The sequence below is a fragment of the Bubalus bubalis genome, chromosome 21 (genome assembly GCF_019923935.1).
Source record: "Bubalus bubalis isolate 160015118507 breed Murrah chromosome 21, NDDB_SH_1, whole genome shotgun sequence".
NCBI classification, from domain to species: Eukaryota; Metazoa; Chordata; class Mammalia; order Artiodactyla; family Bovidae; genus Bubalus; species Bubalus bubalis.
In genome coordinates, this window is record NC_059177.1 from 51,658,430 (window position 1) to 51,671,229 (window position 12,800).

The 12,800-nt window shown below is 39.5% G+C and overlaps 1 protein-coding gene across 1 annotated transcript in view; it reads left to right on the forward strand.

Moving 5' to 3' along the window:
• The window catches only part of MAP4 (microtubule associated protein 4), a 158,999-nt gene that overhangs the window by 51,216 nt on the left and 94,983 nt on the right, over positions 1-12,800 (forward strand). Inside the window, 1 exon segment of the mRNA XM_025272632.2 lies at positions 9,353-9,594. Within this exon segment, the coding sequence (XP_025128417.2) occupies positions 9,372-9,594 (223 nt within the window). The 5' untranslated portion in view covers positions 9,353-9,371.

Consider the following 12,800-nt stretch of genomic DNA (forward strand, 5'->3'; position numbering starts at 1 on the left):
TTACAGTAACCCGGCCCCCTTACCTCTGGCTGGCGCTGACTCAGGGCTGCAGTTGGGCTCCACAGCTTCCCCAGGGAAGAGGCAGAGGCTGGGCTCAGCGAAACCCAGTTTTACCTCCCTTCCCTCTCCTACCGCTTTCTCCTGAGGGTACTCTCTCAGTTTATAAAAAATCACTGTTTCAGGCTTTGCTTTTATTAAACTGAATCTAAAGCGTCTACCATCTCAACAAGGGAGAACTTGATCTCTCTTTCTAGTGTTAAGTTGTACAAATCCTGTTTTTTGTTTCATTTTGGTGAACTTCATCTTTAATATATTAGGTAGATTTTTGTTTCAGTAGCTCTCAACTGTGGGCGTCCTTCAGAATTAACTCGTTTTGAAATTGCTGGACTGTCTCTGATCCATCCTGTGCCAGTGGCTTTTCACTTTAAATCAGATCTTTTCCTCTATTTCAGGTAAAATGTTAAAGCGTTCTGTTAAATAACTAAAAGGGTTCCTTTGACTTTTCATTTTGCTTGTTTGGTTTTCACTTTATGTTAAAGGTAAGACATTTACCACCACTAAGGGTACTCTACAAAATGCCTACTAAGTACTCCCATAGAGTTTATGCCGTCTTCTTTCCTGCTCAGAAGAGGGGAGCTACTGTGCTCCAGCACTGATTCCGCGTCTAGGACCAACAGTAGAAGAGCCAGCAGGCTCCTTCAGCTGGGTCAGTGTCGACCCCACCAGGAGCAGGCTGGTGTCATGATCCGGAACAAAACACAACCAGAATGCCCGTGTGATAATGACGCCAAGAGGAGTCCCTTTTTATACTAGATGCCTAGGATAAAAGGTGCTTTCTTTTCCATCTTGAAACTTGGAGTTTCAAGGTGAACTCGGAAAGAGAGGCACACTGTGAATAAATATCTTCTATTTCCCTTCACTTTCACTGACGTTTTATACAATAAAGTAGGAAATACCATGGCTCTGAACTTCAGAGAGAAACTTCACTTAATGGAAAGGTTTTTCTTAAATAAAACAGTTCTCTGAAGCTAAGAACTGATCAGTTATGATTATTCCATCCAATTTCCCTAACCGAAGTAGCTTAAAATTCTGTAGTATATTTATTACTCCCTGACAGACAGGTGAGCTGTTGCTATAGAGATTTAACATTTTACCGATTATAGAAGTTTTAATATTTATATAGTGATGTTAACATGATGGTGGTAGCTGATCTCTTGAACCGAAAACAATTTGTTTTTGCCACATTGCATCACGTTGTGCTTTTCTAAAAGCAGAGAGCTATTTTTATTGCCCTGCCTAATAATGATAAGATGACCAGCCTGGAGAGCTTGTCTGGTTACTCCCTGTTAGCTTTCTTTTCATGATGGCTGTGTCACAGGCCATGTTTGGAAAGTAGAAGAAATGAGGTGAATATTCTTCATTAGTGATGACCCTTCCACCTTGAATCTGTTCATTCTTTTCCAGTTCTGAGTTTTGTAGCTTCGGCACCTCTAATTAATTAATCTTAAAATAGGTGTGTTTTTCATTGTCTTCTGTTTACCATTTTAGAGCTATATGTTTAGGTAACCCTGTGTTGTGTTGTCTTTTGTTGTTTTGGCCCATCTTCCGTGTAAAGTAAAGCACTAAGAGAAGATGTGCACGTTACTTAGACGGGGTTTTTCCCCTTCGGGACCTCGTAGTTTACAGGAGCTCCTGCTGTATACAGCTCACTCTAGTATAGATTAGACTGTTCTGTCTGTTACAAGTACAGACGATGTATTAGTTCTGAATAGTACTGGAGAACAGATTCTAAAATGAAATCAGAGAAAAGGTGATAGATAGGATGTGGACCTCAATTGTAAGACTAACAAAGAGGAAGTAAAGACAATTGGAAGTGTGGAGAGCAATATGAGCCAAGGTATGCACTGATAACATCAGTGGTCTGCTTGTAAAATGGCTGAAATATATATAGAGACCCAAGTGGAAAACTGCTGATGGTTGTAGTAGGTGGTAGAACTGGGTCCTCTCAGATTGTGTGGCCTTGGTATCATGCTAAGAAGTTTGGTTTTATTTTATTTTATTTTTTGGTTTTATTTTTAAATAAGTGTTGGAGTCCTCTTCAGTCAACCAGTATATTTTCCTGATATTCAGGTCTTTTGCCAACTGCCTTCATCCTTTAAGAAGGAAAAGTAGGGCAAAAAAATTAATTTTGAAGTGTAGTGATATCATTGTAAAATTTCCAGATTTTGCCAGTTTTGTCACACGCTGCGTCTGTGTCTGGTATTCTCTGGATCGCCTCTTAGCCTGATCCTTAACCCCAGTTTCATTTACAAGGGATTTGTTTTCTCTGGTTCTTTGTCATCTGTTAAAGTGAGGAACTTGAATCCTAGGTTAGTTGAACTGTTTTTTTTTCCAACTAGGTGTTTTTAAAAAAAGCCTTGAGAGATCTTAAATGTTTAGAGATAGTTTTTGGATAAGTATAAGCAGACTCTGGATGTTTTTGTGCCTGCTAGGCTGAGGTTAAATTAATTGGGACTAATAGTAAAGGTTTAAAAAATGCTTTCTCTTTTTCACAATTTGGGGGCATTAGGTATTGAGAATCATGTTAAGGTTCACCCTTCTTTTAGAAAAATTGAGAGGAACATTTGCTCTTGAGGATGGTCACAACAGAAATGTTAAGTGCTGTGTCATTGTCCTCTCTTGTTTTGGCGCACATAACTAGTCTTCAGCAGACATCATGCTGTCTGTATCACATGGCTAACAGTGGGAGGTATCTAGTGTAGATTCTTCTTGGGGAAATAGATTTAAATTTACTTGGATAGAAATGTAAAGCACCTGCTGGTGCTTGTTTAGAGACCCAAAATGCATTCAATCAGGACGGAATATAAGCTGCCTGGATAGTTCCTGTAAGTAAGCAAGCGAGGCTTTCAGCCTCATGCTGCGAGGTCTTAGTTATGTGAATATGTGTGTGCATGTGTGTGCAGGGTTTTTATATTTACAGGACAAGGCTCCCTAAAATAGCAGTGCAAAAAGGAATTCTTTGCTGTGGGGACTGCATGGAAGTAATATGAATCAGTGTGTTCTTTCATACAGGAATGTCACTGGGTGATGCCCTCAGCTATTCTAGTAATCAAGGACGCTCTCCTGTTGCTAATCCTATGATGAACAGGACAAATGGTGGTGATGAACAGAACCTCGCCAAGCCTGGAAATTCCATCAGTTCGTCATAGTACAGCTGTTGTCCTTAGTGCGTAGGGAGGCACCTGGGGGTGTAAGATTAATATATTCCACAGGGGGGGTTGGAGTTTATTGCTCAGGACAGTTAAGATGTTGCTGAGCTGTCTGTTGCCATTTCCAGCCTGGTTCTGGGGAGGAGCAGGAGAAATTCGCTTTAGCCTCAGCGGTCATACGTGCCTGCAAGCTGTGTAAAGACCTCTTTTGTCATTGTTGTTCAGTCACTCAGGCGTGTCCGACTGTTTGTGACCCCATGGACTGCAACACGCCAGGCTTCCGTGTCCTCCACTGTCTCTTGGAGTCTGCCCAAACCCGTGTCCATAAAGAGTTGGTTTTACTTCAAAAGAAATACTGTTTTGATTGAAAGTATAAATCAGAGTTTTCAAGTTAAATAAGTTAAAAACAGAGCACAGCCACCAGACAGGGTTCAGCTTGATGTGTAATAGACCTCTGAAAGAAATTCACTGAAACAAATCTGAACAATCAAGTCCGCATTTAGTAACTGAAAGCTTGTTGCTGCTCAGTCGCTTCAGTCGTGTCCGACTCTGTGACCCCATAGACGGCAGCCCACCAGGCTCCCCCGTCACTGGGATTCTCCAGGCAAGAACACTGGAGTGGGTTGCCATTTCCTTCTCCAGTGCATGAAGTGAAAAGTGAATGTGCTCAGTCGTGTCCGACTCTTAGCGACCCCATGGACTGCAGTCTACCAGCCTCCTCTGTCCATGGGATTTTCCAGGCAAGAGTACTGCAGTGGGGTGCCATTGCCTTCTCCGGAAAGCTTGCTAGGCAAACCAAAAAAATTTCATGTTGAATATGAAATCTTAATGATTCAGACTATACCTTTCACCTTGTCAGATTATAAATGATCCCTGGGACTTTCTGGGATGCTGGGTTTCTTCCAAGCCTGAGGAACAAGCCCTGCATTTTGGCCACAGCACTCTCTTGGGATGGCAGCTTAGTGCTGGCTTCAGAATTCTCTGTCATGCAAAAAAAAAAAAAAAAAAAAGGGAAGAAGAAAATATTAGCCCACATTTCTTTACAGTTCCATGTCTTGTCCACAACTCACCCCTCCACTCCCGCCTACTAAACAGGACAGAATATCAATCATGGAGACCATTTAAGTGAGTATTATGAACAGTCTCCTATGTGGAAGAGTTATTATTAAATGTTTCTTTATTAAATTGGTTATTTGAAACTCAGTGCTTTTCCCTTAGATAAACAGTATTATAAGTGATGATTAATTTTGGTTCTAAACTAATCCAAATTACTGAGAAGAAAGCATCTTCCTTTTTTCTAAAACTGACAGACAGAAGGAGTATTTCAAAAGGTCTCTGAGCTTGCCTTTGGCATTCCTCTCTTCCTTTTACCTCCTAGGGCCTTGGGGCCCATCTGTATACCTTCTCCCTCCTTGGTCACCTTATCCAATCTGCTTTATTCCCTGAAGTATTCCATGTCGCTACATTATATTTCTTCCTTTTTACCCTAAAACCAGAAACTCAGACACTTTCATTGGAATTTATCTCAGGGATTGAGAGGGAAGCTAACTTGATCACTAAATTCACACAAAGTGGAATGATGGCCCTTCAAAGGTTGTATGTCCCCTTATGCTCCTTTAAATTGTGAAATAGGGTTCTGTACTTCTAAAAAGAGAATGCTAGCTGCTGCAAGTGAATCTTAGTAGAAGTTTGGCTAATGTGACCAAGTGAAATGAAAACGCAGTGGTTATGAGAAGTGTCTGAGTATGTTGGTGGGAATTAGGCTTCTGTTCTTCCTTTTCATGAGTTTTCTTCCTCCAGTTTAGTTTCAAAGTTTAGCACCTTTGGTCAGGGGCTGGGATGGGGAGGAAAGTAGGGGAGGACAGAGGCAACAACAGGCCATTTGCAAACTAGAATGCTAATTTCTCAGCAGACAACCAGACAGAAAGTGCACAGGTCTTAACTGAGTAACTGTAGGTAAGACTAACCTAAGTCTCTGGGAGCTTGAAAAGTTACCCATACTTCTGTGCATTTAAATTATTTATGAACACTATTTAATCTGTATAGACCTAGAAAATATTTAGTCCACTAATTAATTCCAGAGTTTGTGATCTGAAGTAAACCATACAGAAGAGAAGGTGCTTGTGACTTCATCATATATTCTTATTTACTCTTTATGAGCACATAGCTATTAATAGTAAGGCTAGTCAAGAGACAAAAATTGTCTTCTGTGCTTCATCATCATGTCCTGTTGTTTCCTCTTGCTTTGGTTTACCTAGGTATTTTCAAAATCCTCACTAGATAATTTCACTTCAGGCATGTAATCAGAATGAAGATCAGATGTCCGGAGTGCTGTGTTTGAAAACGGTGTGCTTTTTTGGTGCCTGGTTAAATAATATGGGGCTTATTTTCTGGCAGAGTGGTGTCACATCTCCTTTGATGTTAGCCAGAACTGGGTGGAGTTTCTTAAGCTGCAGTGGGATTTGCTCAAGCAGGGCTCTGTGCACTGGGGAGTTGGTTTTTAGTCTTTCTCTTTGCCAAAAGGCTTTTGCCTTTTTAAATAAACCTGAACCCAGTTATAATTGAGAGTACTTGATGTATAAAATAATAGTCACACGGAGGGTCCAAGTGATGAAACTGAATTATAAGTAGTTTATCGAATAGTCAACCTCAGGAATTGTTTCACACACCACTCTCATTTTACAGCCTAAGGAACTCAACCCCAGAAGGTGACCCACTCAAAGCCAAACTGAGAATCAGACTGAACTAGTGAAGCATGGAAATGTCTTCACATTTCCATAAGAAAAAAACCCAGCTTTTTTTTAATCTCCTGTTAGCAAAGTCATTCAAAGTTAATAGTATAAGCAACTATATTCAGTATTTTGAAATAACCTATAAAGGAAAATAATCTGAAAAAGAATATATGTGTGTGTGTATATATATATATAAAACTGAATCACTTTGCTGTACACCTGAAACATTGTAAATCTACCCAGGTCAGATCAGATCAGTCGTTCAGTCGTGTCCGACTCTTTGTGACCCCATGAATCGCAGCACGCCAGGCCTCCCTGTCCATCACCATCTCCCGGAGTTCACTCAAACTCATGTCCATTGAGTTGGTGATGCCATCCAGCCATCTCATCCTCTGTCGTCTCCTTCTCCTCCTGCCCCCAATCCCTCCCAGCATCAGAGTCTTTTCCAATGAGTCAACTCTTCGCATGAGGTGGCCAAAGTACTGGAGTTTCAGCTTAAGCATCATTCCTTCCAAAGAAATCCCAGGGCTGATCTCCTTCAGAATGGACTGGTTGGATCTCCTTGCAGTCCAAGGGACTCTCAAGAGTCTTCTCCAACACCACAGTTCAAAAGCATCAATTCTTCGGCGCTCAGCCTTCTTCACAGTCCAACTCTCGCATCCATACATGACCACAGGAAAAACCATAGCCTTGACTAGCCGGACCTTTGTTGGCAAAGTAATGTCTCTGCTTTTGAATATGCTATCTAGGTTGGTCATAACTTTCCTTCCAAGGAGTAAGCGTCTTTTAATTTCATGGCTGCAGTCACCATCTGCAGTGATTTTGGAGCCCAAAAAAATGAAGTCTGACACTGTTTCCACTGTTTCCCCATCTATTTCCCATGAAGGGATGGGACCAGATGCCATGATCTTTGTTTTCTGAATGTTGAGCTCTAAACCAACTTTTTTACTCTCCTCTTTCACTCTCATCAATTTTAAAAGTCCAAACTCAGATAAGTTTCTCTATTATCTATACAGATAGAAGAAGAAAAGCATAAATAGTCAATGTGAGATAATTTTTTTAAATGTAGATACTTCTCATTCCCAAGAATATGTCTTTGGATTTTCTTGAGTATCCATATTAGAGAAGGACACTGTGTGAATAAATATTAAGTGACCTTAAATGTTTCTGTATGTGTTGGATGACATTTATTCATGAACTTATTAAGATCAATTTTGGAGCACTTGCAGAACTAGCTTAACAGATTTGTAGAACACCTAAGGAATTTATTATACATGTTTTAGAGTAGAATAATTATAACTGAATTAATTTTCTCTTTATTAAAAACTGGGCCTTTTGTGCTAAAAGCCAGTATTTTCACTTCTGCTGGCTAGTATTGCCTTTACAGAGTCATTTTCCATAAGTATATTGTGTGTGTGTTTAAATCATACTTCTATTTATATGTGATGACATGAAAAGGATAGCTAAACTGTGTTGAAAGGCAGATGCTGGGTGGTTGGCTGCACGACCCTCCCACTTTCCAGCGGTCAGATTTTCTATCAATTTTACCCTCTTAAGCTGAATGTAAGCTGCTGTTCATATTCCATAAACCACACATCAGCCTAGAAAATGGTTTGGGAGGTTGCAAGGCAGGGAGGAGAGTAAGATTACAGTGAATAAAAAGCTGGCCTTTGAGAATCTGCACTCAGATAAATGAGGTTAAAAAGGTTTTGCTGGTTTTGTTTGTGTTTTCACCAGTGTCCTAAATTAGGGAAAGTTTGAGTAGATTGCATGAAGTATTATAGAAAAATAGATCTGTTGGGCTCTTACTGTATATTTTTAAAGATAGTACAGGTGTTCTTACAAGGTCTCTTTGACTAAGAACTGTTTAATTATAGACATCCCTTATTGTTTTTTGCTCTGTTTAACAGCTTTCAAAGGCTAACTGTAATAATAGTTACCATAAATAGAAAAGAGAAAAGCGGTTCCTTTTTATGGAACCCTTTGACATTCATCAGGCCTTTACAAAATTCCTTTTTCTTTGTGGCTGTGCTGTGCGGCATGTAGAGTCTTAGTTCCCTCACCAGGGATTTAACCCACCCCTGGCAGTGAAAGTGAAAGTCCTCTGGACTGCCAGGGACTTCCCATATACTTTTTTTTTTTAAACCAGTGTGTTTGTGTACATTTATGTATATAAGATTTTTGTTTAACTTAAAAAAAAAATGCTTTTATTTATCTATCTATTTATGGCTGTGCTGAGTCTTTGTTGCCGCGAGTATTCTTCTCTAGTTGCGGCAAGAGGAGAAGGGGCTCCTCGTTGTGGTTGCCTCTCTCGTTGCGGAGCACGGGCTCTAGGCTGAGCGGGTTTCAGTAGTGGGGCTCGGTAGTTGTGACTCCTGGGCTCTATCAACAGTTGTGGCCCACAGGCCTACTTGCTTCACAGCCTGTGGGATCTTCCCAGATCAGGGGTTGAACCTACGTCTCCTTCACTGGCAGGCGATTCTTTACTACTGAGCCACCAGGGAAACCCTCCCATATACGTTTTAGTTTTAAGTTATGTTTAAACATTGAAAGCTTGGTTGGTGTTCTGTAAAGACAGTAACGTACATGACCACAGAGAGAAACTGCCTTCTCTAGCTAATTCAGGGAACATGCCTGCCTTTTTCATGCCAGCAGGGCCAAGTGTAGCTTGGTTGACCAAGTCCTTTAAAAGTGATTCACGAAGCAGTATTTACCCTTACAAGATAAGGCCCAGATTCCTAGTCTCTGGTAAGGAAAAGTGATTTCACTTGCCTGATAGTACTTAACCTTTTTTTAAAATAAAATGGGAATGTAACCTAATCTGACCTTGTTTTGTATGTATTTTTACCCTGGTGGCTCAGTTGGTAAAGAATCCGCCTGCAATGCAGGAGACCTGGTTTCGATCCTGGGTTAGGAAGACCCCCTGGAGATGGGAACGGCTACCCCAGTATCCTGGCCTCGAGAATTCCATGGACTGTATAGTCCATGGGGTCGCAAAGAGTAGGACACGACTGAGCCACTTTCTCTTTTATGATTTGGAAATTAAGATAAATGGAATGGTTAAAAGGGTTTTGAAGACTTGAAATCAAAAGACCTGATTTGAATTCTTATGGCTAATAAACTTGGATAAATGAGGGGTCTTTTTTGCCCTTCCCTTTTATTATTGTTGAAAAGGACAGAGTGACACTTGCTCTGTTTACCTCCCAGGATGTGAGGAAAAGAGTTTACTTTGGCTAAGACAGTCTGTTACTGGGCTTTGATTTTCCATTTTATAAAATGGGAGAGTCTCTTTTAGCTTGAAAACTTTGCGTTTTAATTCCATGTTTGTTTAAAACAATGACAAGAGTTTCTAGGAATGTTTTTCTCTTTGGCGCTGCTCATGATGTGAAACCTTTTTTCCCCATTCACCAGGCAGTTGCAGTGGTGCAGAATGGCTGACCTCAGTCTTGCAGATGCGTTAACAGAGCCGTCTCCAGAAATTGAGGAGGAGATAAAACGGGACTTTATTGCCACACTGGAGGCAGAGGCCTTTGATGATGTTGTGGGAGAAACTGTTGGAAAAACAGACTATATTCCTCTCCTGGATGTTGATGAAAAAACCGGGAGTTCGGAGTCAAAGAAGAAACCATGCTCAGACACTAGCCAGGTTGAAGGTAAGTAATTAAATTAAACTGGACACATAGATTCAGAAAGTAGGTTAGGGACTACACTTTGGGTCAAATCTTATAGACTTTTGAGGAGACTAAACTGATTTTTTAAGTATAAGCACTTTCTCTTTATCTACATTTCTTAGAAACCAAGGACGTAGGTTCATCACCTTTTACTGGAATATGTATTCTTCAGGCTGTAGATTACTCTTAACCTTCTCTTAACCCTAAAGTTTCTTCTGTAATGTCTCAACTACTGTATAATCTGCTTATTAATTTCCTAAATTAAACTGCCTGCTATGCCTTTTCTTTGAAAGTAGCTTTGTAAAGTTAGATACTTTATATTTATACCAAGACTTAATTTGGATGCCACCTGTCTTTGTGAGTAATCCTAGGTCAGGATTAAAAAATGGATTAAACCCTTTAAAAGAGATTTGCTACCTTTATATATTGCTGGATCAAATTTGCTAACATCTGATTGAGGATTTTTATATTTATGTGCATATGGGATATTGGTCTATTTTATTGTAAGGCCTTTGTCTGCTTTTAAAATTGAGGTCATGTTGACATCATAAAATGAGTTGGGAAGTGTTCCCTCCTAAATCTGTTTTCTAGAACGGTTTGTGTTGAACTGATATTTTCTTTAACGTTTGACAGGTTTTGTCAGTGAAGCCATCTGGACCTGGAGTTTTCTTTGTCAACTTTTTGACTAAGAATTCAGTTCCTTTAAGAGATAGAGAACAGTACATGTTTTCTCTTCTCAAGTGAGCTTTGGTGGTTTGTATGTTTCAAGAAATTGGTCTGTTTCCTCTAAGTCATTGAATTAATGGAGATGAAATTGTAATATTACCATATTCTTCTAATGTCGAGGATCTCTTGTCATGTCCTCTCTTTCATTACGAAAATTTGTTTCCTCTTTTCACTTGAGGAGTCTAGATACTAGTTTATTAGTTATTTTTTCTTTTTAAAGATCCAGCTTTTGGCTTCATTGGTTTTTTTTTTTTTTTTCAGGTATGCAACATAATGTGTCAATATTTGTATGTATTGTGAAATGATCACCATAAGTCTAGTTAACATCCATTACCACATATAGTTATACCTTCTCTTCCCCATGTGATGAGAATTTCTAAGGTCTGTTCTCTCAGCAACTTTCAAATATAATACAGTGTTATTATTAGCTATAAAAACTATGCTGTACATTGTATCCTTGGGATTTATTTATTTTACTAGAAGTTTATACCTTTTGAATTCCTTTCACCCATTTCCCACCCACTCCCCACCTCTGGCAACCACATAAAATAGGCTTTTAATGTTATATATTTCTCTCTAATCCTAGTTGTAGATGTGTCCCATAGATTTTGATGTTTTTTATTTTCATTCAGTTCAAACATTTTCTATTTTGCCTTATGAATTCCTCTTCAATCTATCAGTTATTTAGAAGTATGTTAATTTCTCAGTATTTAGGGATTATTATTATTTTTTTAATGTCAGTTAAGTCCAGTTGGTTGATAGTGTTAATCAGGTTTTTCATATCCTTGCCTACTTTATATTTACTTGTTCTCATGACTTGAGAAAGATACTGAAGTTTTGATGTAGTTTTGTGGGTTCTTCTCCCTGCAGTTCTGTCAGTTTCTGTTGCATGTTGTTTGAAGACCTGTCGTCATGTGCGTATGTATTTACACTGTTATGTCTCCTTGATGAACTGACCTCTTTGTCCCTGGTAATTTTCTCTTCTCTGCATTTTACTTTTCATCTTGCATTAATGTAACCACTAGTTTCCTTAGGTAGTGTTTGCTTGGTATGTCTAACTGCATCCCTTCACTTTCAACAGGTTTCTTTTTTCATATTTACTAATAATGGGTTGCTTAGAATATAGATGGTTCTTGCTTTTTTAATCTAACCTGAAGAACTCTTATCTTGTAGTTGATGTGTTTAGACTATTTACTGAAATGCCTTATGTGATCATTGATATGGTTGGATTTAATCTGTCAGTTTGTTGTTGGTTTTCTGTTTCTTCCATCTGTTCATTAGTCTGATTTTCTTTTTCTGTCTGCTTTTGGATTAATTGAATGTTTTTATCATACTGTTTTAACTCCAGTATTGTCTGGAGAATACAGAAATATACAAATCTACGTAACAGTAAATCATCTCACCTTTTTTAATTTTGAAAAACAAACCTTAAGTTTTGGAAGGTTATTTTTTGCTAGGTGTCGTATTCTGTGTTACTCTTTTCTTTCAGTAACTTAAAGGAAAATTAGTCTTCCTACTTGTAGTTTCCGATAAGAAGTCTGTTAGAATTTGGATAGTTATTCCTTTTATTCCCTTCCTCTGGCTGCCTTTAAGGTTTTATCTTGATCTTGGGTTTTTAGCAGCTTGAATATGTTGTGTTTAGGTGGTACATACCTTTAATAAATACCTTTTCAGTTCAGTTCAGTTCAGTCGCTGAGTCGTGCCCAACTCTTTGCGACCCCATGAATCACAGCTCGCCAGGCCTCCCTGTCCATCATCAACTCCCGGAGTCCACCCAAACTCACGTCCATCGAGTTGGTGATGCCATCCAACCATCTCATCCTCTGTCACCCCCTTCTCCTCCTGCCCCCAATCCCTCCCAGCATCAGAGTCTTTTCCAATGAGTCAACTCTTCACATCAGGTGACCAAAGTATTGGAGTTTCAGCTTTAGCATCATTCCTTCCAAAGAAATCCCAGGGCTGATCTCCTTCAGAATGGACTGGTTGGATCTCCTTGCAGTCCAAGGGACTCTCAAGAGTCTTCTCCAATACCACAGTTCAAAAGCATCAATTCTTCGGCACTCAGCTTTCTTTATAGTCCAACGCTCACATCCATACATGACCACAGGAAAAACCATAGCCTTGACCAGATGGACCTTTGTTGGCAAAGTAATGTCTCTGCTTTTGAATATGCTATCTAGGTTGGTCATAACTTTCCTTCCAAGGAGTAAGCGTCTTTTAATTTCATGGCTGCAGTCACCATCTGCAGTGATTTTGGAGCCCCCAAAAGTAAAGTCTGACACTGTTTCCACTGTTTCCCCATCTATTTCCCATGAAGTGATGGGACCAGATGCCATGATCTTCGTTTTCTGAATGTTGAGCTCTAAGCCAACTTTTTCACTCTCCTCTTTGACTTTCATCAACAGGCTTTTTAGTTTAAAAAAGGTATTTCTTTGTCTGCACCAGGTCTTAGTTGTGGCAGG